Source organism: Aulonocara stuartgranti (genome assembly GCF_965226115.1).
Source record: "Aulonocara stuartgranti genome assembly, chromosome: 9".
Lineage (NCBI taxonomy): Eukaryota > Metazoa > Chordata > Actinopteri > Cichliformes > Cichlidae > Aulonocara > Aulonocara stuartgranti.
Genome location: NC_138960.1, coordinates 410,387 through 435,454, shown reverse-complemented (window position 1 = coordinate 435,454; position 25,068 = coordinate 410,387). Strand labels below are relative to the sequence as shown.

General features: G+C 48.3%; 1 protein-coding gene across 2 annotated transcripts; it reads right to left on the bottom strand.

The window, feature by feature from the left end:
- Nucleotides 1-1,086: 1,086 nt before the first annotated feature.
- abcd3a (ATP-binding cassette, sub-family D (ALD), member 3a) lies at nt 1,087-23,550 on the bottom strand. 2 transcript variants are annotated; one of them, XM_082545778.1, is made up of 23 exons: nt 23,370-23,550; nt 22,828-22,858; nt 22,640-22,738; nt 21,671-21,759; nt 20,384-20,453; nt 20,038-20,135; nt 19,483-19,606; nt 18,155-18,211; nt 17,259-17,401; nt 17,117-17,186; nt 16,865-16,934; nt 16,616-16,713; nt 14,953-15,044; nt 14,664-14,755; nt 14,520-14,586; nt 14,381-14,444; nt 14,081-14,158; nt 13,934-13,999; nt 13,476-13,565; nt 13,288-13,407; nt 4,177-4,281; nt 3,347-3,403; nt 1,087-2,559 (listed from the first exon to the last, which is right to left on the bottom strand). In XM_082545778.1, the coding sequence occupies exons 1-23, from the start codon at nt 23,474-23,476 to the stop codon at nt 2,482-2,484; spliced, it is 1,965 nt and encodes a 654-aa protein (XP_082401904.1). In that variant the 5' UTR covers nt 23,477-23,550; the 3' UTR covers nt 1,087-2,481. The 2 variants fall into 2 exon arrangements, with proteins under 2 accessions (XP_082401904.1, XP_082401905.1); XM_082545779.1 differs by lacking the exons at nt 20,038-20,135; nt 20,384-20,453.
- Nucleotides 23,551-25,068: the final 1,518 nt, after the last annotated feature.

Genomic DNA, 25,068 nt, shown 5'->3' with positions numbered 1-25,068 from the left:
CTGATGTAGTGCCAGACAGTTTCTTCACACTTCAGTCATCCCCTCTGATAAACAACACCCACGTATCAATAACAGAAAATGTGACATTGGTAGAAAAAAACTTGGTGTTTCATGGATGCTGCACAACTCACAGGTGCATTGTCCTTGTAATTGTGTTACTATTTATGGGCAAATAAGAGAAACATTGTTACAACAGAAATAAAATCAACCAACACAACGTTTAGTTCTTTTGTGGTAATTTTATGAAAAGCAATGTTTTTAAGTTTCTTAAAAATAGAGATGGTGAATCCAAACTGGGAGAACTTCAAAGGAAGCCAGTACAGGAGAAGTCTCACTGTGGCGTTTTGGATCAACTCAAAGCTTTTCAGGGAGTTTTTAGGACTTCCTGTTGACAGCGATTACAGATAGAAGTAATAAACGTATGAAGAAAAGCAGTCGTACACATTTATATTTTGGTACATGGACTGGCTCTCATGCACCGCCTTTCTACTCTCAGCACTTTATACAAGAGTCCTCATCCACCCCGTTTATAGAATCATGTTTTTCCATGTTTAACTGAGCTCAGGTAGAGAACGGGAACAGGGTTGATGTGCAAGGCTGTAGCAACTACAGTGTGATGATATGGAAACAGCGTCTGAAACTAGGGTGAAGACAGATGTCGTGATCAGCAAGCAGCAGTATGGATTCATGAGCAGGAGCTGGACCAGCACACATGTAAGCACAGCGAGACGGCGGGGAGGCGTGTCATAGATGAGGCAGATGGTTCACATCAGAGATCAGCTCTGAGCCTCCTCTTGGTCTCAACGCTGATGGACAGGTTGAGCTGCAGTGAGAGTGGAGAGCCAGGAGGGGTGGAGGTATGTGCTGGATCGCTTTCAAGATCGACCTCCATCACTGCAGAGCAGCTCTTGCTACCCATGTTGAGTTCCCCAAAAAAGTCTTTTTGTATAATTCTGAAATTATTATTTTTAACCTGTGGCAGTTCAACACTTTGCACCATTTCATTCGTTAAACGAATAACTGGAAACGTTGGGCTGTTCTAAAACGTTACAAATCCATCTCTCTGTGGATGCACAGACACAAAAATCGTTTCTACAACTCTTTATTTCATTAATCTGAGGTGAGATAACATTAATTATAGAAAATACCAACACAGTTAAGGCTCCCCTTTACATTTTTAAAACATTAGTATAAGGTACAAACCCCCAAGACAAACACAGTCCCACCACCCACAGAATCTACATTTCATTCATGGAAATTAGTAATGACACATCGGGAAGGGAAATGCTCAAAGTCATGATTTGGTGTTTAAGTGTGGACCAGTTTTATCATCACTGATCAAAACCAGGAGAAGGTGCAGCTTGACAACCACCAGGTTCAAATGACTGAGCTCCAGAAACACAGCTCGTGCCGTTACCAACAGTTTTTCATAAAAACGCTGCACTTAACGAGCTGCATTCTGCTTCTCCATCTCTCCACTGTTTGTTTGTCCGATCACACAGTCAAGATATTCAGACCAGCTTTATAAACAAGAGCAAAGTTCTGGAAAACTACAGGCTGCCGTCTGTGACAGTACTTATGTGTTTAACAAGAAACAACCACAGGCCTCGATAACTTTGTCCCACAGCCAGAGAAAAAGTCATCGAGCAAACTTGTTTTAACTCCATGACACATTTAGACGGCCTTTATCCTTCGGCTTTGAGAGGAGGGGAAACAGCCAGTAATGACAGAAGCAGCAAGCACATTTATGCCATCAGATAAGGGGTCCCTCCCCACAAACTCCCCCACAGGTATTCGTTATGACCCACAGCTACATGTGAAAGTTGAAATGCTTGCTGGCGTCGTCACCTGTAGGTGGAGTGCCAGATGTCCCCCTGGTACCACAATTGAAAACAACAAACAAAAACAAATAAGCCGTCATTGTGAATCTGAACCAAGTTTAGCTAAAGGTTAGCCGAGAGCGAGGCGGACCCAGAGTGAGAAATGTGAGTGGTTGCAACAAGGCGAGATGTCCTGTGTGATGTGTTTGTGATGCCACAGGATTCGCCTCCTCACAACTGCTTCCATAAATGAGCTCATTAAAACATTAATTACGAGTGAAGGACCGTCCAACGGTCAACTCTCATCTTCAGTCAGAAGCTCCCAGACAGACACATGTAGGCAGCATCACACTCACATGAAGAACAGCTCCTGCTCCTCATTACAAGCAAACCTGGTACTGTTATGATCCATGACTGCAGTGGTGACACAGTAGCATGAGTCTACTTCTTAGTGTGAAATAGCCTAAAGGCCGGAAACAGACGTTTGGCAGTGAACAAATTATTGTTTCGACAGGACAACAGTGATAAGGATTTAACAGTGCGTAGTTTGAACTGCTGCCACGAGTGCAACCCACCCACCAAACAAAAACACTAAACAGAAAGAACACAGGACGGGTTTCTAAATCAACAGGAAGTCTGCGCCAGTGTCAGCAGCTGGTAGTTATGAACCAAACTCGACTGTTTCCTCTGTGATGGGCTTGAACTCGTAGTTTCCTCGTCCATCCATGTGCAGATAATACTACAGGACAGATCCAGAAACACAGAGTGAGTGTGGGAAGGAGAGAAATAAAGAGACCAGTGGGTTAAAACACATTTACCAATACAAAGATGTCGTTTACAACAGCAAAGAGACCAGTTACAAATGTAACCATGTGTCAGATGGTTAGGTAACAGTAAGCACCAAGATCAACATGTTTCTGTACACACATGAAGAAGACCTGGGAGGTCCGTCACTATTCACAGGTTACTCTACAGTGACACAAAGACTTTGTTGTCATTGGTTGACTATACTGCACAAACTAATGAGCAGTAATCCAATGAGACATCAAGGAGGCTCAGGATAAGCTCAGTCATAAAAGCACCAGCACGTCGTAGCATTGACCGTTTCACTGACGTTAGCATAGCGGTGACAGCATGGATCCGAGCACAGCTTCAACCAATAGGATTCCTCTCTTCATGATCGCGACCAATAAGATCAAGAGACTCAGCGGCCAACATTACACAGTGTGTGGCACATCACATACTGTACAGTTTATCAACACTGGACATCGTAATGACTCTGCTTCTAATCATAGTGAGTAGATGAGGGGGGAAGCTTTGGTGCCCCTGAAACAACAAACCACCCTGAATACAGTTTGTTTGAAGCCTTAATCACTGAACGTTACAGACGTGTTAGTCTGAACTATGCACAGACTCACTGCTCCCAAATCTGCACTATGAGTGGTCTGCTCAGCCTCAACAATGAAGCCGAGCGCTGACACAATGACAGGATCTGCACTTTGAATCATAAGAACATCCAGTCCTACCTCATGATGTTTCCACAGGGATTTCCTGTGAGACACAGTGAACAAGGTGATGCCCACCTGTTGAGATAAAAAACAAACCCCCGTTTTAAAGAACACCATGGTGAGATTTTGCCACATCATCTCCAACCCTGCTGCAAAAGCTCATAGTGTGCTACGGCCCCAGCAGGGCCTCCTTCCAAATGGACCTGTTCATACAGCTGACCCCCATCAGAGTTTAAAGGTACTTCAGGCCAGAGAAAGGTGAGCTCTAGTGCCAGAGAGCCTTGTTGGGTAGCAGCCAGTGAGCTGTGTGGTGGCTGATTAACTAACTAACGCTTCTGACTTTTCAGCTTTTTGACCAACACCTCAGTTTTGTTGCTCTTTCTTCAAAGCTGATAGCAGCTTCTGCATGTCTGAGTTTAGTTAGTAGTAGAAGCTGCATGCTCAGGACTGGCTAAGCCCTCTGAGGTTGATCTGGATTCAGTGACTTGACAGCTTCAGTTTAGACTGACAACAGTTAAAGGAGGGCGCTGGACAGATGCTATTCTGAAAGCAATGAATTCAGATCAAGGTCAGTCCCTGACATCACTGAGAAGTCAAACTAACATTTAACTGTTCAGTTTCTGTAAACAGGGAAACTTCTAGAAACCAATGAATTCCAAGATGCACTTTGATATGACTGAATGAAGAAATGATTAAACTGGACGGGAGGAGTCGTGCCAGTGAGCAGGTTCACATAATTTAGGTACTCTCTAACTGGCCCCAGTTCAGCAGAGCCCCCCCAACAAATGTGGGCCCAGACGTAAACGAATGTGCTCATGTGCTATATTTATGTATATGCAAAGACATACCGTCCTGCAATGGGTGTAGATGTAATCCTCAACATCCACACTCACTGCACTGGTGCACTCATCCAGGATCGCAAACTGGGGCTTGTGGTAGAACAGTCTGGCCATCTACATGAAATAGATGTGTTAGGTAAGTCAGTCACTGCTGTTCCAAAAGTTGACCAGTTGACTGAAAATGATACTCAAATCCACAGCCACAGGGCAACTCCTGCATCACACTGCCGGTTTAGGTGTGAGAATAAAGCGCTCCTTCAAATGTGTCTGTTAGCAAGCAGAGAAGGGCTTTCATCCCCCGCAGGCCCGACCCCGCAGAGGGTGAAAGCCCAAACTTCATGCATCTGCCAAACCATGACTGGTTGGGCCAGAAAAACAAAGGAGCGACAGTGGAGGTGACAGTGGAGGTGACAGTAGAGGTGACAGTGGAGGTGACAGTGGAGGTGTCAGTGGAGGTGACAGTGGAGGTGACAGTGGAGGTGACAGTGGAGGTGAAAGTGGAGGTGAAAGTGGAGGTGAAAGTGGAGGTGTCAGTAAAGGTGTCAGTGGAGGTGTCAGTGGAGGTGTCAGTGGAGGTGAAAGTGGAGGTGACAGTGGAAGTGAAAGTGGAGGTGTCAGTGGAGGTGACAGTAAAGGTGTCAGTGGAGGTGTCAGTGGAGGTGACAGTGGAGGTGAAAGTGGAGGTGAAAGTGGAGGTGACAGTGGAGGTGACAGTGGAGGTGAAAGTGGAGGTGAAAGTGGAGGTGACAGTAGAGGTGTCAGTAAAGGTGTCAGTGGAGGTGTCAGTGGAGGTGTCAGTGGAGGTGAAAGTGGAAGTGAAAGTGGAGGTGTCAGTGGAGGTGACAGTAAAGGTGTCAGTGGAGGTGTCAGTGGAGGTGACAGTGGAGGTGACAGTGGAGGTGACAGTGGAGGTGACAGTGGAGGTGTCAGTGGAGGTGAAAGTGGAGGTGAAAGTGGAGGTGAAAGTGGAGGTGACAGTAGAGGTGTCAGTAAAGGTGTCAGTGGAGGTGTCAGTGGAGGTGTCAGTGGAGGTGAAAGTGGAGGTGACAGTGGAAGTGAAAGTGGAGGTGTCAGTGGAGGTGACAGTAAAGGTGTCAGTGGAGGTGTCAGTGGAGGTGTCAGTGGAGGTGAAAGTGGAGGTGACAGTGGAAGTGAAAGTGGAGGTGTCAGTGGAGGTGTCAGTGGAGGTGACAGTGGAAGTGAAAGTGGAGGTGTCAGTGGAGGTGTCAGTAGAAGTGAAAGTGGAGGTGTCAGTGGAGGTGTCAGTAGAGGTGTCAGTAGAGGTGTCAGTGGAGGTGACAGTGGAAGTGAAAGTGGAGGTGTCAGTGGAGGTGTCAGTGGAGGTGACAGTGGAGGTGACAGTAGAGGTGACAGTAGAGGTGTCAGTGGAGGTGTCAGTAGAGGTGACAGTAGAGGTGTCAGTGGAGGTGTCAGTAGAGGTGACAGTAGAGGTGTCAGTGGAAGTGAAAGTGGAGGTGTCAGTGGAGGTGACAGTGGAGGTGTCAGTGGAGGTGACAGTGGAGGTGACAGTGGAGGTGACAGTAGAGGTGTCAGTGGAGGTGTCAGTAGCGGTGTCAGTGGAGGTGTCAGTGGAGGTGACAGTAGAGGTGACAGTAGAGGTGTCAGTGGAGGTGTCAGTAGAGGTGACAGTAGAGGTGTCAGTGAAGGTGTCAGTGGAGGTGTCAGTAGAGATGTCAGTAAAGGTGTCAGTGGAGGTGTCAGTAGAGATGTCAGTAAAGGTGTCAGTGGAGGTGTCAGTAGAGATGTCAGTAAAGGTGTCAGTGGAGGTGTCAGTAGAAGTGAAAGTGGAGGTGTCAGTGGAGGTGACAGTGGAGGTGTCAGTAGGAGTGAAAGTGGAGGTGTCAGTGGAGGTGACAGTGGAGGTGACAGTAGAGGTGACAGTAGAGGTGTCAGTGGAGGTGTCAGTAGCGGTGTCAGTGGAGGTGTCAGTGGAGGTGACAGTAGAGGTGACAGTAGAGGTGTCAGTGGAGGTGTCAGTAGCGGTGTCAGTGGAGGTGACAGTAGAGGTGTCAGTGGAGGTGTCAGTAGAGGTGACAGTAGAGGTGTCAGTAAAGGTGTCAGTGGAGGTGTCAGTAGAGATGTCAGTAAAGGTGTCAGTGGAGGTGTCAGTAGAGATGTCAGTAAAGGTGTCAGTGGAGGTGTCAGTAGAGATGTCAGTAAAGGTGTCAGTGGAGGTGTCAGTAGAAGTGAAAGTGGAGGTGTCAGTGGAGGTGACAGTGGAGGTGACAGTGGAGGTGTCAATAGAGGTGACAGTGAGGTGTCAGTAGAGGTGAAAGTGGAGGTGACAGTAGAGGTGACAGTGGAGGTGACAGTGGAGGTGACAGTGGAGGTGACAGTAGAGGTGAAAGTGGAGGTGTCAGTAGAGGTGACAGTGGAGGTGACAGTGGAGGTGACAGTGAGGTGACAGTAGAGGTGAAAGTGGAGGTGTCAGTGGAGGTGACAGTGGAGGTGTCAGTAGAGGTGACAGTAGAGGTGTCAGTAGAGATGTCAGTAAAGGTGTCAGTGGAGGTGTCAGTAGAAGTGAAAGTGGAGGTGTCAGTGGAGGTGACAGTGGAGGTGTCAGTAGGAGTGAAAGTGGAGGTGACAGTGGAGGTGACAGTGGAGGTGACAGTGGAGGTGACAGTGGAGGTGTCAATAGAGGTGACAGTGAGGTGTCAGTAGAGGTGAAAGTGGAGGTGACAGTAGAGGTGACAGTGGAGGTGACAGTGAGGTGTCAGTAGAGGTGAAAGTGGAGGTGTCAGTGGAGGTGACAGTGGAGGTGTCAGTAGAGGTGAAAGTGGAGGTGTCAGTGGAGGTGACAGTAGAGGTGACAGTAGAGGTGACAGTAGAGGTGTCAGTGGAGGTGTCAGTGGAGGTGACAGTAGAGGTGTCAGTGGAGGTGACAGTGAGGTGTCAGTAGAGGTGAAAGTGGAGGTGTCAGTGGAGGTGACAGTGGAGGTGTCAGTAGAGGTGAAAGTGGAGGTGTCAGTGGAGGTGACAGTAGAGGTGACAGTAGAGGTGTCAGTGGAGGTGTCAGTGGAGGTGACAGTAGAGGTGTCAGTAGAGATGTCAGTGGAGGTGACAGTGGAGGTGAAAGTGGAGGTGACAGTGGAGGTGTCAATAGAGGTGACAGTGGAGGTGACAGTGAGGTGTCAGTAGAGGTGAAAGTGGAGGTGTCAGTGGAGGTGACAGTGGAGGTGTCAGTAGAGGTGAAAGTGGAGGTGACAGTGGAGGTGTCAGTGGAGGTGTCAGTAGAGGTGAAAGTGGAGGTGACAGTGAGGTGTCAGTGGAGGTGACAGTAGAGGTGACAGTAGAGGTGACAGTAGAGGTGTCAGTGGAGGTGTCAGTGGAGGTGTCAGTGGAGGTGACAGTAGAGGTGACAGTAGAGGTGTCAGTAGAGGTGACAGTGGAGGTGAAAGTGGAGGTGAAAGTGGAGGTGAAAGTGGAGGTGTCAGTAGAGGTGACAGTAGAGGTGACAGTAGAGGTGACAGTGGAGGTGTCAGTAGAGGTGACAGTAGAGGTGACAGTGGAGGTGAAAGTGGAGGTGAAAGTGGAGGTGTCAGTAGAGGTGTCAGTAGAGGTGTCAGTGGAAGTGACAGTGGAGGTGACAGTGGAGGTGACAGTGGAGGTGACAGTGGAGGTGTCAGTAGAGGTGACAGTGGAGGTGACAGTGGAGGTGACAGTAGAGGTGAAAGTGGAGGTGAAAGTGGAGGTGACAGTAGAGGTGACAGTAGAGGTGTCAGTGGAGGTGTCAGTGGAGGTGACAGTGGAGGTGACAGTGGAGGTGACAGTGGAGGTGTCAGTAGAGGTGACAGTGGAGGTGACAGTAGAGGTGAAAGTGGAGGTGACAGTAGAGGTGACGGTAAAGGTGTCAGTGGAGGTGTCAGTAGAGGTGTCAGTGGAAGTGACAGTAGAGGTGACAGTGGAGGTGACAGTGGAGGTGACAGTGGAGGTGACAGTGGAGGTGACAGTGGAGGTGTCAGTAGAGGTGTCAGTGGAGGTGTCAGTGGAGGTGTCAGTAGAGGTGACAGTGGAGGTGACAGTAGAGGTGAAAGTGGAGGTGACAGTAGAGGTGACGGTAAAGGTGTCAGTGGAGGTGTCAGTAGAGGTGTCAGTGGAAGTGACAGTAGAGGTGACAGTGGAGGTGACAGTGGAGGTGACAGTGGAGGTGACAGTAGAGGTGACAGTAGAGGTGTCAGTAGAGGTGACAGTAGAGGTGACAGTAGAGGTGACAGTGGAGGTGACAGTGGAGGTGTCAGTGGAGGTGTCAGTAGAGGTGACAGTGGAGGTGACAGTAGAGGTGAAAGTGGAGGTGACAGTAGAGGTGACGGTAAAGGTGTCAGTGGAGGTGTCAGTAGAGGTGTCAGTGGAAGTGACAGTAGAGGTGACAGTGGAGGTGACAGTGGAGGTGACAGTGGAGGTGACAGTGGAGGTGACAGTGGAGGTGTCAGTAGAGGTGTCAGTAGAGGTGTCAGTGGAAGTGACAGTGGAGGAGGTGACAGTGGAGGTGTCAGTGGAGGTGACAGTGGAGGTGACAGTAGAGGTGTCAGTAGAGGTGACAGTGGAGGTGTCAGTAGAGGTGTCAGTAGAGGTGACAGTAGAGGTGACAGTGGAGGTGACAGTGGAGGTGACAGTGGAGGTGACAGTGGAGGTGACAGTAGTGGAGGTGACAGTGGAGGTGACAGTAGAGGTGACATTGGAGGTGTCAGTAGAGGTGACAGTGGAGGTGACAGTAGAGGTGACAGTGGAGGTGTCAGTAGAGGTGACAGTGGAGGTGACAGTAGAGGTGACAGTGGAGGTGACAGTGGAGGTGTCAGTAGAGGTGACAGTAGAGGTGACAGTAGAGGTGACAGTAGAGGTGACAGTGGAGGTGACAGTAGAGGTGTCAGTAGAGGTGTCAGTAGAGGTGTCAGTAGAGGTGTCAGTGGAGGTGACAGTAGAGGTGTCAGTGGAGGTGTCAGTAGAGGTGTCAGTAGAGGTGACAGTAGAGGTGAAAGTGGAGGTGACAGTAGAGGTGTCAGTAAAGGTGTCAGTGGAGGTGTCAGTAGAAGTGAAAGTGGAGGTGTCAGTGGCGGTGACAGTGGTGGTGTCAGTAGAGGTGACAGTGGAGGTGTCAGTAGAGGTGACAGTGGAGGTGACAGTGGAGGTGACAGTGGAGGTGTCAGTGGAGGTGTCAGTGGAGGTGTCAGTGGAGGTGACAGTGGAGGTGACAGTGGAGGTGAAAGTGGAGGTGACAGTGGAGGTGTCAGTGGAGGTGTCAGTGGAGGTGTCAGTAGAGGTGACAGTGGAGGTGACAGTGGAGGTGACAGTAGAGGTGACAGTAGAGGTGACAGTAGAGGTGACAGTAGAGGTGTCAGTGGAGGTGACAGTGGAGGTGACAGTAGAGGTGACAGTGGAGGTGACAGTAGAGGTGACAGTGGAGGTGACAGTGGAGGTGACAGTGGAGGTGACAGTAGAGGTGTCAGTGGAGGTGTCAGTAGAGTTGACAGTAGAGTTGACAGTAGTGGAGGTGTCAGTGGAGGTGACAGTAGAGGTGACAGTAGAGGTGTCAGTGGAGGTGTCAGTAGAGGTGTCAGTAGAGGTGTCAGTGGAAGTGACAGTGGAGGAGGTGACAGTGGAGGTGTCAGTGGAGGTGACAGTGGAGGTGACAGTAGAGGTGTCAGTAGAGGTGACAGTGGAGGTGTCAGTAGAGGTGTCAGTAGAGGTGACAGTAGAGGTGACAGTGGAGGTGACAGTGGAGGTGACAGTGGAGGTGACAGTAGTGGAGGTGACAGTGGAGGTGACAGTAGAGGTGACATTGGAGGTGTCAGTAGAGGTGACAGTGGAGGTGACAGTAGAGGTGACAGTGGAGGTGTCAGTAGAGGTGACAGTGGAGGTGACAGTAGAGGTGACAGTAGAGGTGACAGTGGAGGTGACAGTGGAGGTGTCAGTAGAGGTGACAGTAGAGGTGACAGTAGAGGTGACAGTGGAGGTGTCAGTAGAGGTGTCAGTAGAGGTGTCAGTAGAGGTGTCAGTAGAGGTGTCAGTGGAGGTGACAGTAGAGGTGTCAGTGGAGGTGTCAGTAGAGGTGTCAGTAGAGGTGACAGTAGAGGTGAAAGTGGAGGTGACAGTAGAGGTGTCAGTAAAGGTGTCAGTGGAGGTGTCAGTAGAAGTGAAAGTGGAGGTGTCAGTGGCGGTGACAGTGGTGGTGTCAGTAGAGGTGACAGTGGAGGTGTCAGTAGAGGTGACAGTGGAGGTGACAGTGGAGGTGACAGTGGAGGTGTCAGTGGAGGTGTCAGTGGAGGTGTCAGTGGAGGTGACAGTGGAGGTGACAGTGGAGGTGAAAGTGGAGGTGACAGTGGAGGTGTCAGTGGAGGTGTCAGTGGAGGTGTCAGTAGAGGTGACAGTGGAGGTGACAGTGGAGGTGACAGTAGAGGTGACAGTAGAGGTGACAGTAGAGGTGACAGTAGAGGTGTCAGTGGAGGTGACAGTGGAGGTGACAGTAGAGGTGACAGTGGAGGTGACAGTAGAGGTGACAGTGGAGGTGACAGTGGAGGTGACAGTGGAGGTGACAGTAGAGGTGTCAGTGGAGGTGTCAGTAGAGTTGACAGTAGAGTTGACAGTAGTGGAGGTGTCAGTGGAGGTGACAGTAGAGTTGACAGTAGTGGAGGTGACAGTGGAGGTGACAGTGGAGGTGACAGTGGAGGTGTCAGTGGAGGTGTCAGTAGAGGTGACAGTGGAGGTGACAGTAGAGGTGAAAGTGGAGGTGACAGTAGAGGTGACGGTAAAGGTGTCAGTGGAGGTGTCAGTAGAGGTGTCAGTGGAAGTGACAGTAGAGGTGAAAGTGGAGGTGACAGTGGAGGTGACAGTGGAGGTGTCAGTAGAGGTGACAGTGGAGGTGTCAGTGGAGGTGACAGTAGAGGTGAAAGTAGAGGTGACAGTAGAGGTGACAGTAAAGGTGTCAGTGGAGGTGTCAGTGGAGGTGACAGTAGAGGTGTCAGTGGAGGTGACAGTGGAGGTGACAGTGGAGGTGACAGTGGAGGTGTCAGTGGAGGTGTCAGTAGAGGTGACAGTGGAGGTGACAGTAGAGGTGAAAGTGGAGGTGACAGTAGAGGTGACGGTAAAGGTGTCAGTGGAGGTGTCAGTAGAGGTGTCAGTGGAAGTGACAGTAGAGGTGACAGTGGAGGTGACAGTGGAGGTGAAAGTGGAGGTGTCAGTAGAGGTGTCAGTAGAGGTGTCAGTGGAAGTGACAGTGGAAGTGACAGTGGAGGAGGTGACAGTGGAGGTGTCAGTGGAGGTGACAGTGGAGGTGTCAGTGGAGGTGTCAGTAGAGGTGACAGTGGAGGTGTCAGTAGAGGTGTCAGTAGAGGTGACAGTAGAGGTGTCAGTAGAGGTGTCAGTAGAGGTGTCAGTAGAGGTGACAGTAGAGGTGTCAGTGGAGGTGACAGTGGAGGTGACAGTAGAGGTGACAGTAGAGGTGACAGTAGAGGTGTCAGTGGAGGTGTCAGTGGAGGTGTCAGTGGAGGTGACAGTAGAGGTGACAGTGGAGGTGAAAGTGGAGGTGAAAGTGGAGGTGTCAGTGGAGGTGTCAGTGGAGGTGACAGTAGAGGTGAAAGTGGAGGTGACAGTGGAGGTGACAGTGGAGGTGACAGTAGAGGTGTCAGTGGAGGTGACAGTAGAGGTGACAGTGGAGGTGAAAGTGGAGGTGACAGTAGAGGTGACAGTAGAGGTGTCAGTGGAGGTGACAGTAGAGGTGTCAGTGGAGGTGACAGTAGAGGTGACAGTGGAGGTGAAAGTGGAGGTGAAAGTGGAGGTGTCAGTGGAGGTGTCAGTGGAGGTGACAGTAGAGGTGAAAGTGGAGGTGACAGTGGAGGTGAAAGTGGAGGTGACAGTAGAGGTGTCAGTGGAGGTGTCAGTGGAGGTGACAGTAGAGGTGACAGTGGAGGTGACAGTGGAGGTGACAGTGGAGGTGACAGTGGAGGTGAAAGTGGAGGTGACAGTAGAGGTGACAGTGGAGGTGACAGTGGAGGTGACAGTAGAGGTGTCAGTGGAGGTGACAGTAGAGGTGACAGTAGAGGTGTCAGTGGAGGTGACAGTAGAGGTGTCAGTGGAGGTGACAGTAGAGGTGTCAGTGGAGGTGACAGTAGAGGTGACAGTAGAGGTGTCAGTGGAGGTGACAGTAGAGGTGTCAGTGGAGGTGACAGTAGAGGTGACAGTGGAGGTGAAAGTGGAGGTGAAAGTGGAGGTGTCAGTGGAGGTGTCAGTGGAGGTGACAGTAGAGGTGAAAGTGGAGGTGACAGTGGAGGTGACAGTGGAGGTGACAGTGGAGGTGAAAGTGGAGGTGACAGTAGAGGTGACAGTAGAGGTGTCAGTAGAGGTGTCAGTGGAGGTGACAGTGGAGGTGACAGTAGAGGTGACAGTAGAGGTGACAGTGGAGGTGACAGTAGAGGTGTCAGTGGAGGTGACAGTGGAGGTGACAGTAGAGGTGACAGTAGAGGTGTCAGTGGAGGTGACAGTGGAGGTGACAGTAGAGGTGACAGTAGAGGTGACAGTGGAGGTGACAGTAGAGGTGTCAGTGGAGGTGACAGTAGAGGTGTCAGTGGAGGTGACAGTGGAGGTGTCAGTAGAGGTGTCAGTGGAGGTGACAGTGGAGGTGACAGTAGAGGTGACAGTAGAGGTGTCAGTGGAGGTGACAGTAGAGTTGACAGTAGTGGAGGTGACAGTGGAGGTGACAGTGGAGGTGACAGTAGAGGTGACAGTAGAGGTGACAGTAGAGGTGACAGTAGTGGAGGTGACAGTGGAGGTGACAGTGGAGGTGACAGTAGAGGTGACAGTAGAGGTGTCAGTGGAGGTGACAGTGGAGGTGACAGTAGAGGTGACAGTAGAGGTGTCAGTGGAGGTGACAGTAGAGTTGACAGTAGTGGAGGTGACAGTGGAGGTGACAGTGGAGGTGACAGTAGAGGTGACAGTAGAGGTGACAGTAGAGGTGACAGTAGAGTTGACAGTAGTGGAGGTGACAGTGGAGGTGACAGTGGAGGCCTGAAGAGTTTAACACATGTTTATGGCTGTTCAGCATAAATATGCAAACCAATGGCTGGTGTGTGCTTTTCAGCATGTGGAGAGGTACAACTGAGTCCTTACAGCCATCCTCTGTTTTTCCCCTCCACTGAGAACGTCCATCCAGTCCTGGACAGTATCCCAGCTGCCCTCCCGGTCCAGGATGTGACCCAGCTGAACATTATCCAGGTATTCCTTCAGCACCTGTACACAAATATAGAGTCATACACACATACACAGTGGCAGTGTGGAGGAAATCTGCAGTGTCGTACCTGATCAGAGATGCCTTTCCTTTTTTGTTCTTCATGGGTGTCGGGGTAAATGACTTGGTCCCTCAGAGAACCCAGAGTCATGTAGGGTCTCTGGACAGAAACAGAGGAGGACTTGTGAAGGGATGCATTAATGCTGTGCTTTCCAAGCTGACCCTTAAACGTGTTGTGGGTAACATCTCCGCAGAGACCTACACTCCAAACAATATTTGGGCATGAAATGAGCATCTACTGAAGAATCGCTCAGACCTGTGTTTACACACAGGAGGCTTTAACACACTAGCATGCTCCTGGTGAACAGGGAGGTTGTGAAAAGTGCAGGAAGCCAGTGAGACTCTGGAGTAGTCTATAAATAAACTCTGACAGTGTTGTGTTTTATCCCGTCTCATTTTTAGAGACCATCTTCCTCAAACTGCATCAGAGTTAAAGTAAAGCTCACACATCGCCTCCTGAAGACTCACCTGTGGGACGTAGAAAAGCTTCCCCCTCTCAGGTTTTGTCAGATGCCCACCAAACAGAGGCCACAGCTAAAACACAACCAAATAAATCCACATCATAAAAGTAAAACCAGCTTGAGATGAAACTGATTACTGATGGTGCAGCCCTACCTCTCCCAGCACCCTGAACAGGGAGCTCTTCCCACAGCCGTTGGGTCCACACACAAGAACATTAGTGCCAGACTTCACCTTCAGAAAAGAGAGAACAGCGTCTACACAACGTCCCATTGAACATCAGACACAGGGACAAAGCTATCTGAGCCCCGGCTGATCTCAGGTAGACAGCATCACACATACATGCAGCCACGAAAAGTTTGAACTGTGTCAGCACACCACTGAGTGAAATAAGTATTTGATCCTAAAACATGTCGTAGTACTCGATGGAGATGAGGTAATGCATGCACACTTTACTTCAAACGTAAGATTTCTGATCAGGATGTCTCCATTGGGTGTTGCTAGGGGAGTATTCTCAAATCTGCAGAGAGGAAAACATAAATCACACTCGATATCGCACTAAAGCACAAAGTGAAACCACACAAGCAGCACATACTTGATGAGGTTGTCTTTGTTAATAATTTGACCACTGCCCGGGACCAGTTTCTCTGCAGCATCTGCTTCTAAACACAGCGGAAAAACAAATGATGATGGCAGCTGTCGCAAATCCACTTCACAGTACATCAGGACTCATGCGTACCCTTCTCCTGCTGGGACACCATGGTGCGCTCGTATTTGCCAGCATTAAGGTCCTTGAGCACCTTCATCAGTTCAACGATACGAGCCGTGAACCTGTCGGGGGCACAATTCAACACATCCTCAGTGAACAGCACACCAGCTGTGTTTGGAAACACACTACACAACCCAGACAGCCAGCGCTCATCATGCCAGTGCTGTAGGACATTATTATCCATTTAAAGATGAGCAGTCAAATCTAAGCTCTAAGGAAATATTGGCTCAAAGCACAGCTCCCCCTTCTGCACACTCACCCTGAGAGCCGGCTCATCTCCCGGCCAGCCAGAACAATCCTGCCCAGGGCCTGGGACATTCTCAGCAGCATCCTGCCGCTCTGGTAGTAGTCCTACGAACAGCAATCAGTCAAACCTCAAAGCCCAAACATTACTACAGCAGTTTGTTAAAGCTGCGCTCCTGCTGCACGTCCCGACTGCAGCATAAACATACAGTTAATAAAGCATTAAATCTATGTGTGAAAACTAATTATGCTGGACGTCTAACATGAGGACTGAAGGGACGCCACATCGTTGGACAGACATGAAAATGATCAGGACAGAATCCGAGTTCACAGACACCCTGAAAAATCAAATCAATCATGGACCCTTTCACAGATCTGGAATCAGTCGGCACGGAGCTCCCGGATAGTTGGAGGCGGAGCCTGGCAGCAGATAGACTGAAGCACGGAGCCATTTAAAGGCAACACTTCATCCTCCAGATACTCCACTGTTGCCACAGGAGGCCGGACACACCAGTGGGAATTCCCATTCCATGATCCATATATAACTCCGCTCTGAGAGTCAACAGCATCGCAGCATAGTGTGCAATATAATTGCATGCTGCATGTCCCCTCTTTGCTGTGATCAGTGTTAGAGTTGGTGCTCTAAAGTGTAATGCATCACACATATTGCACAGAAGTGTTTACTTTACTTTCCTGTTTGTTACATAATGACCTGAAACGCATCCTTACCATTGAATAGAAAGCCACAGGTCTGCAGTGCCACACTACACATGGCACCAGAACACTTTTTATGTCCGATACCACAAATTTGGATATCTGCCGATACCTAAATTAATCTGATATAGTGTCTTTTTTATAAATATCTTGCTGCATTTTGTATAAGTTCATACTCAAGTTTTTAAAAACAAGAGACTGAAGCTATTCTGTTATACACAGAATACACTGCAGCCAAAACATCTTATAGTTCAGCAACACTGATCAATCTAATAAAGTTAAACCTGCACCATCCTCCCTATTCTGGTATTTTAAAGAGTACTTAGCAGAAATATTAAACTAACTAACAGGGTCGCCAACTTATAGCAACAATATTAGGTAACCACCGTCCACCTCACAATGCTTAATCGACATAATCAACTTTAATTTAATGCACATGTAAAACCAAAGCACAGAAATCAATTTTTCTACAATATCTGTGGATTCAACATCGTTCTTCAACAGAACTGCACAGATGGTTCCCAAAGTACTGTAGCTTACTAGAGTATATTAGACGTAATAGCTCCTATATACAGTAATGGACTTCTATACATTTAATCCGATCACCACTTTGTAAGATTCAGATAATTATTTAATAAAAGCGAGACATTTTAAATGAGAATAAGAAAGAAAAGTCTCTTTTGAGCCCCCCTCTCCCCGTTAATGCCACGATCCCACGATCACCTGACCCAAACTCAACGTAACACCTGTTCGTCCCGTCTGATGCTGCCAGGTTACACCTCAGACTGTACCTCCTGCTGCCACAGTGCTAGCAGAGGACAAAGTCAAGGTTGTTCTAGCGATGCTGACAGAAGCTACAGTTCATTATTACATTTGTAATCTAGATCATCGCGGCTTTAACAAATGTCAGGATTTATAAAGTACTCTTTCAGACGCGTGTTAAGTTACAGTACAGCTCCGCTCACCTCCAGCAGCTCCGAGTGTGTGCTGTGTGTGTGCCGTGGATGGGAAAGGTTCAGGAACGGCCGGCTAACCACCAGATATCCCACCACGGTGGCCAGATCTGCAAAGGAACAGCACGTGCACACACAGGACGACGCTTTATGTTGTTGGGGTGAACGTGATGAAAATGGCTTCATTCTGTCAGTTACAGGCTGTTACTGATGCTCGGTGGAGGACTGGACGAGGAGCACGTCAGCAAAACAGCTACTTACACTTAGCAATTATACTGTCCACGACACCCATAGAGAACCGGAAGAAGATGAAGTCATGCAGGTGGTCCACCTGGAAGGACAGTCTGGATTACACTCCCATATTCACTCTAGTTACCAGGAACTGGACATTTCTCCTGCTTTACTGGTTTCATCCTTCAAAAGCAAAATGTTTGCATCTTCTAAGTTTCTCTACATGAGTACTTACTGAGGTCAAGCACAGTCCCTCAGCCTGGGTAACCCAGGGCTACTCACCAGTTTCTGGAAAACGCTATGAATGGTCTGTTTTTCCCTCTTGTTCCCATTGTAGAAGGCAATCTCCTCACTGATGAGAAGATGCATCGTTAACAAACACGCCAGGCCTGCACAGTAACAGACGAGTGGCTGACAGGCTTACCTGTTGGTGATGAGGCGAGAGTTCACGTAGCGGTACTCGCCCTCGTAACGCTGCTCAGTCACGGTCATCTTGCCTACTGGCCTCCTTAATCTGGTCAGGAACAGCCCTGAGATCAGCAGGTAGACCATCATGCTGGCTGGACCCTAGGTGATGATGAATACAGAGACAGCAGCACACCTGAGCTTAAGATGTGCCCGCGGCAAACAATGAGAAGACGTAACAGATGTAAGGAGGTGGACCCTCACTGGAGGAAATATCCTGGTCAAAAACGACTTCGACAGTCCTTTGATTGAGTAGAAATACTTCAGTACTATTGGAGGCCACCTGAACTCTGGTTAGACACGTTTATTCTGGTACAACACAGTAGCACAACCTCGGGATTGTTTGAGTTCAGAAGGAGAACTTTAGGTGTTTATGTTGGACCAGACAGCGATCGACCCACCGACCTTCAGCCATCGCAGGCTTTGGACCAAGCTCTGTCCTCCAACGCACAAATTAAAGAAACATGCACACTGACAGACGCCTAAAGAAGGGAAGGCCAGAAGCATGTCTTTGTGGAAGCACACAATGGGAGCTGTGGTAACGCACAACAGTCATACTGTGGAAGAAAGCTGTGTGAGCACACATGTACACAGAGGGCTTCAAGCAGCAGCTCTCCTCTTGTTGGACAGCTAGATGGAGGAGATGCAGATGTCAGGGTGATTTGTAGCAGAGGGAAAGACAGGAAGCGTTTCATGATGAGGAGGAAGGTGATTTCTGCTGACTCAGGAGTCCTGCTACAACCAGCCCAGACAAGCCTACAGCTGACAGTGCTGATCACACAGACCTGAGAACCAACAGGAATCATTGTACTCGTTCCATCCCAAAATAAAGACATTTCTTGGAAACTTGCTTACCTGGGCACCGATGGCACTTGTCAGTTTGAAGATGTACAGGCCAATATCTAACAGAGGCTGCAGGACACAAACAGGAAAGAGTTAGACACAGGGAAACGCCACAGCAGGCCTCACGAGTCCAGAGCTGCTGCAGAGACACCAAACAGAAAGTGAACAGCTGTAGCTACAGACGCAAACACGTCCCGCACAGAAAGCCCCGCCCACGTGGTAGAGGGTGGCCCCACCACTGGGGCAGGGCAATATGGCCAAAAATATTTATCACCATATATTTGAAAATGTGCGATAACGATATAACTGGCGCGAGACAAAATACTTTTTCACTTGAACAAGCAGCTGTTTTATGTGCAGCTGTACAACAATGCAACAGCTTAACCAAAAGGCATTTCCAGTGGAAACTGGCCGACATATCCTCAGCATGTATATCCACACTAGCTAAAGAGCTGCTTTGCAGTGTGCCCAATAAATAAGTCAAACATGTCTTTTTTGGGATTATAAGAAAACCAAACTCGACTCGTTCTTCTTGCTTCCTGCACTTCGTACCATCGATTCATTAATGTTGAATTCTCTCACAGCTGCTCTGTTCTCATGATCGACTGCGCCACTGATGGACTTTAAAATCCACTTCATGCACATGTCTTAACAGGAGCCATTTGGGCTCCTTATGCACACAATACTGTAATATTATGTTGAAGCACAGTGCGTATCACAGTGCGCATCACAGTGCGCATCACTCCACCAGGCTCCAGTCTGCGGCTTCGTAGCTTAGCAAAGTTGTACTGAAACATTTTGACATGAGCGCCGTGGACATAAAATCGGTTTGAGGTCAGTAAGCACAACCAGAATTCATACATAAGGCGCGCTGTCGATTTTTGAGAAAATCAAAGGATTGATTTTAAGTGTGGCTTCTTTTGTGAAAAAGACGGTAATAACGACGGCCGCTTGCATGTTCTACAAAAAAAAAGTGCTTCGGTGCCTATGTGACGGACAGAAACTCAGCCAGCTCTGCACATTATACTGGTATCACAGTGAACGGTGTGATGTGGCCCAGTCCTCCCACCACTGCACCCTCAGCCTCCTGGTAACCACACCTCTGCTATCCATTTCAAAGCCCAGGCGACGATCTTGTTAAATTATTGCAGTCAGAGGTTTTTACTACATATATCCATGATATCAGTTTGACTCTGCGGTGTCACCTTGCTCTCCATCCACCCGCCCCACGGGGTGATGATACTCTGATGTGTACAGTGGATTTACATCCCACTGTGGCCGAATTACACCTGCATGATGGGGGAGTGCAGCTGATTGATCATTAACATGTATGGGAGTACCTTGCTGACGTTGGAGTACAGATCCACCACACTGTTGCAGAACTTCTCCACATCCTGTGTCAGCAGCTGGTCTGCGTTGGCTACACGGTTGTCCAAGTTTCCCATTTTGTAGTAAGTGTAACCTCTGAAGAAGCAGGAAACAGAGTGCAGCAATCACACAACAGCTCTAATCACTACGAGTCGGGTCAGAGTCCCTGTGATGGAAGAGAGGCTGACGCTGTTTGCTTTGGCTCTCCTCAGTTACATCTGCAGGGTCAAAGTTCAGTAGTGCCGAGCTGATAGTAGCAAACAAGAGAACGCTGCAGCCACACAGGCCTGGCTTACATGCATTTGAACAACATGCTCCAGGTGTTCAGTGACCACAGGCACACAGAGGCTTCAACACCACAGCCGACTGACACCGTCTCACATCTGCTCCCCAGATTTAGCAAACAAAGCCACTCGTTTCACTGAAGTTTAAATACAGCAGCCTAACCCTGCTGCTGTCAGTGTCTCACATGCACTGAAGGTGAAACCCTCTGCACACGACGAGCACAGCATCACTGGTGTACTTACTGCAGGTACTGGTTGTAGAGATGCTGGGTTAGCCTCTCACGAAACCTCAGCTTCAGCTCATTCAGACCAAACTTCAGGAAGTTGTTCACCAAGGATATCTGGAAACAGCCAGTCAGACATTCAAAGAAAGCTCCCAGGAGAACAGCGTGCAGGAACACAGCTCGAGGTGATGAAAGCCATGCAAACTACAGACAATCAGCCATGCTCAGTTTATGTCAGTGTGATAATTACACCAGTTTCTGTGCCATGAAAAGCAGTCAGTCACACAGTTAGCCAAGCAGATCATGCTAGTGTGATGATGGGATGTGGGTGTCACAAACCTCAGGACTCCAGAGTTCACACTTACAATTGGCATGAATTCAATAAACTTCAACAAGCAGATCTTGAAATCTTTAGTGGAACGACCAATAATTGCACTGCAAACCACAACAAGAACAAAGATGAGCAAACAAAGCCAAGGTCAGAGACAAACACTGAAGCTTGCTGTGTGCAATTTATGATGTGACACAAAGAGGACGGTGGATCCTGACACGGAGCAACACTGGAACACTACTCAATCTATGCATTTCCATGTTATTAGCTGCTGTGCACAGAGGCCCGAGGCATCACTGGGCCATGTGTAAACTGCATTTGTTACATACATTACAAATATTTGTCAGATCCACCTAATCGCACAGAAAAATAACAAAATATGGCAGCCCAAACCCAAGTGCAGTGTGTGCTCGTAATTCAACATCTGCAGCAATATCAAATCTATAATCAACAGTAGTTCAGTCTGCTCTCCAGCAGCTTCGACTCCGGGATCAGAGCGTGACGGTCTCCACCGTGAAGACATGGATCAAAGCACATCTGGGTCCCGCCCAGCTCTCTCTCTCCTGGGTTTCTGACATTTGCAGAGTGCACACAGAACAAGTCTGCGTTTGAAAAACTCAGCTTCAGGCGCTTCTCAACAATGCAGCGCCTTTCACTGCTCCTACAAAGATGCAGCACTCGTACGCAGCGCTTTGTGTGCCAGGGTCATGTGACACTTGAAACGGCGCACACAGTCTCTGAAGCAGAACAAGTTCATACTACACGCCACGTCTGACCAGCTGCAGGTCGAGCCAGCTGATCCAGAGCCGGCGGCCGGAGTAATGAGCACACACTGAACAGCATTCCAGTGAACCTGTGCCAGGATGTTACACGTCCCCATGACGACCACAGGTCAGCGTTGTACCTCACAGACCGCACACAAAGCAGATGTTAGAGCTACCATGTTAATGGCTTCTTCTAACACAGCACTTGTTGACAGTTACCCCTGGTATGACTGACATGTAGGAACAAAAGTGCGTGTTGAACACACAGCTGTCTCTGCTTATAATACCACTGTGAAGAACCAAAACACAGTCATCAGTTCCTGTAAAGACAGCAAAGCAGAATCCACGTTACGTTTTCAAACTTTCATTGTGTGAGCAGCAGCAGAGAAAGCCGGGAACGCCCCCTGCTTCGGCCTGGTAGGGCATCAACATCGCCGACGCTACGACCACACACTGCCCCGCCCCCCACTCTAGTGATTTATCACCGTCTCATCTTTGTTGTGTCGTCTGATTTACTCCTGTAACACAAAGAAACATCGTAAACACTGAAGCCTGACCTTTCGATCATGGTCCCGTTCTGGATCATCCACACGTCACAGTAGGTTCTGGCCACCAGCATGGCAGCAATAAACATCAGGTAGCCAGCCTGTGGAGGAGAGGGGAGACAGCGCCCACAGACTGGTTAGTGTGTAAAAGACTGCAGATGTTTATGGTCCTACCTTTGACTCTGCTCGTATCTAATGAACTGATGAGATAAGACGAGACCAGGAGCAGCCATGTGGCGGCGACCTTGACTTGTGGAGTTATTGTCTCTGTGTCAAAGGGCTCTGCTGCAATCACAGCAACGCTGTGGAAACTGTTTCCCAGTATCTTTCAACCATTACCAGACTCAATGTTTATGGTTGGCCCAGTCATCACTGGTCAAATAGGTGAAAGGCCTCAGTGATTAGGGCTGTCACAAAACTAGAATCACAATTTAATACCAATAACTATGAAAATGTCAGAGAGCGGCCAATCGAACACCACGGGCACCAGTACGTTTCAATGGGAGGACTGGCAACAGGTGCCTTCAACATAATGCTGACCAGAAGGAAGCAAAGATGAAGAGCTGGTATCACTACGACCTTATCATCAGGTCATTACTGTCAGAGTACCATATTCATACACCTGCTGTGTTCATTTCACTGACAATGATGTGAACACAGTAACCTCACTGTGACACGAACCAAAGCAACCTGCTGATCCGGAACTTTCCGGAGCCACGTACGCTTTGTATTCTGGGAGGTCCTACAGATATGTGAGGGTCTGTACTGGCTCTTCTGCTAGTTTCTAGAATAAAGGATGCAGTGTGTACACCATGCATGAAGCCTTCAAACGCAACATCCATGTAAGGGCCGCGATCAGAAGAAATGTGCAGCATGTCTACACCGGCATGATGAACTGTCCACTGGCCTGGAGTCGAACCAAAGCACCTATATGAAGAGAGCAGTGAGTGCAGGCGGTCGCTGGTTCGAGTCCACTCTTACCTCCATGCAGAAAACGCGAGGCACCAAGACCCGGAGGATCCGGAGGATCCGGAGGAAGAAAACTTTGTCCACAGCTGCGCGATCTTTTTTGCCATCCTTCTGCATGAAGAGGTTCAGACAAGAATTAAATGCACCAAACTAAGTATTATGTAGACTTTGGACACTCCGCTCTGGGTGTTTCAACATACCTGCGTGTTCAGCACCAGGTCTGAGCTTCCTCTGAAAAACAGGGCATTAAACGATAAACACGCTGGTAACTGTGGCCTCCGCTGCCATCCTGTAGCATGAGGCCCGTTTACAGGACTCACACACGGGACTACAGCCTCAGCCTTCACCGCCTCAGAGCGACCTCTTTCCCACAACATTCACCACGTCACCTGCCAGCGGGGTTACTGCTGTCGTGGCTGACAGATAACTACACACTAGCTTATTAGATTACACACACAACTTTGGCTGACAGTACGACATTACTGAGAAAGAAACAGTAGAAGACACCAAGCCACAGAACTCTGGCTGTGCGACAGTGTGTCGGGAACACGTTATTTCTGTTCGTGTTGGGATGTATGCCGAAACAAGAGGACCCCGAAGAGCACACAGAAAACGTGCCTGCTTAGAAAGGAGCCTCGGGAGCGCCGAGCAGCGGCAGGTCGCCTGTCAGCTGCTAGCCGCTCCTCAGTAGCATGACTGTCGCTGACAACCAGCTGCTGAGCGACACACAGCAGCCGCTTACCTGTTTGACTTGGTCCGCTTCCTGTGCTTCAGCAGCACGAACACAAACAAAATGCTGCCCGCTATGGAGGAGTTCCTAGCTGTCAGATATTTACTGAAACCCGCCATGACTGGGACACAACGACCGGCCTGCGCTCCACGGTCTTTCGGACGAAGTCTTCTTCTTCTGTATCGGCGGCTGACAACGACTATAGAGATGCATTACTGCCACCTACCTGTGGCTGCAATAATAATAACAGCAATAATAATAATAATAATAATAATAATAATAATAATAATAGTAAATTATCATCATTATTATTTATCTATTTTTACTTTGACGCGTCAAGTACAAATGCATATAGGAATGGATGAACTGCCAAAGAGATCAGTAACAATGAATGAAAACAGTCAGTGAATAAATGTACATACAAAAAACAAATCATCATGTCTAAATGTCTATGCAAAAAATAAGCATGTGAACGCAGTGTAATATTAAATCAAAGCTGCACTTACTTTACAATAGCATGTGTTGTTTTTGTGGTTTAGTCATTTTAAAGTACCTGTAAAGTTCTTTTTATATAGAAGTTAAATTCTAACTTAAATTAGCTCAATTAGTTTAAGATGTAACCCAGCTTTAGACATAATAATCAATGATGGTGATAATGAGGTAGCTCTTCTGCCTTAAGCCATGTGCTTGGCCAGAGGTTGTTTGGTTTCCTTGATGTATAAAACAGGACAATCATCCTGGCACTTACTGGTGTATTACTACTCTAATAGTGTATTACTAATCTGTGCCGGGAGACTGTGGGTGGACTGCTTTTTGGCGTAGCATGTTTTGGGGTTAAAAGCCATAAAAACCTGGTCTTTAGAGAAGGTATGTGTCAGCTGTTCTAATAGTACTGACACATAACCAATCATTAAAGTGTTTCATTTACACAGCAGTGTAACTGGGCCCTATGCAGTGAAGTGAGTTTGGCATACTCAGGGTTTCTGTTCGTTATCTAAGTTCACTTACCCAACACTGGTGATCAGGACAAACAGCCACACAAAGCTTGTTATTAACTTGGTCAGCTAACCCACGGTTTCCCCTGGGGTTTCTGTCCTACAGTCTAATAAAGCAAATATGGGATTCTCTACAGTAACAGGAACTGTGCACGTTTCTGTGCAATGCATGCAGTTCCACTCAGCAGTTTTAGTTCTGTACACCTGCACATATAAAGGGTATTCCCCCCAGGACTGAGTCTCTATCACACTTAAAACAAGCTGTAAATGAAATGTTCTCTCAGCTTAAAGGGTTTGAAAATAGAAACATAGGCTAAATCTATCTACAAATCTGACATGAGGTCAGTGTAGGTCCATCAAGGACCACGATCCTTATAGAACAACAAATTGTTGTAAAAATGTTTTGTTCCCAACAGAAAAAACAATCAAAGAATAAACTTGCATCTTTGTGATATAAAGAGCTCTTACATTCTTCTAATAATATCACAAATGTGAAGGCCACGTATTTTATCCAAACAGCAAGAGAATTCAGAAGTTTTATTTGACACAATCAGAAACATTGTCACGTCTGCACGTCCTGCTCCAACTGTTCAGTCAAATAAAGAGTGTGAAACCTTTCTGTGTTAATGAGACCCATAATATCAAGAACATATTAGCTGCTCATCACTCTTTGCACCAACCTCTTGTTAGGATGCCTGGGTCGTTGGCCCAGGGTT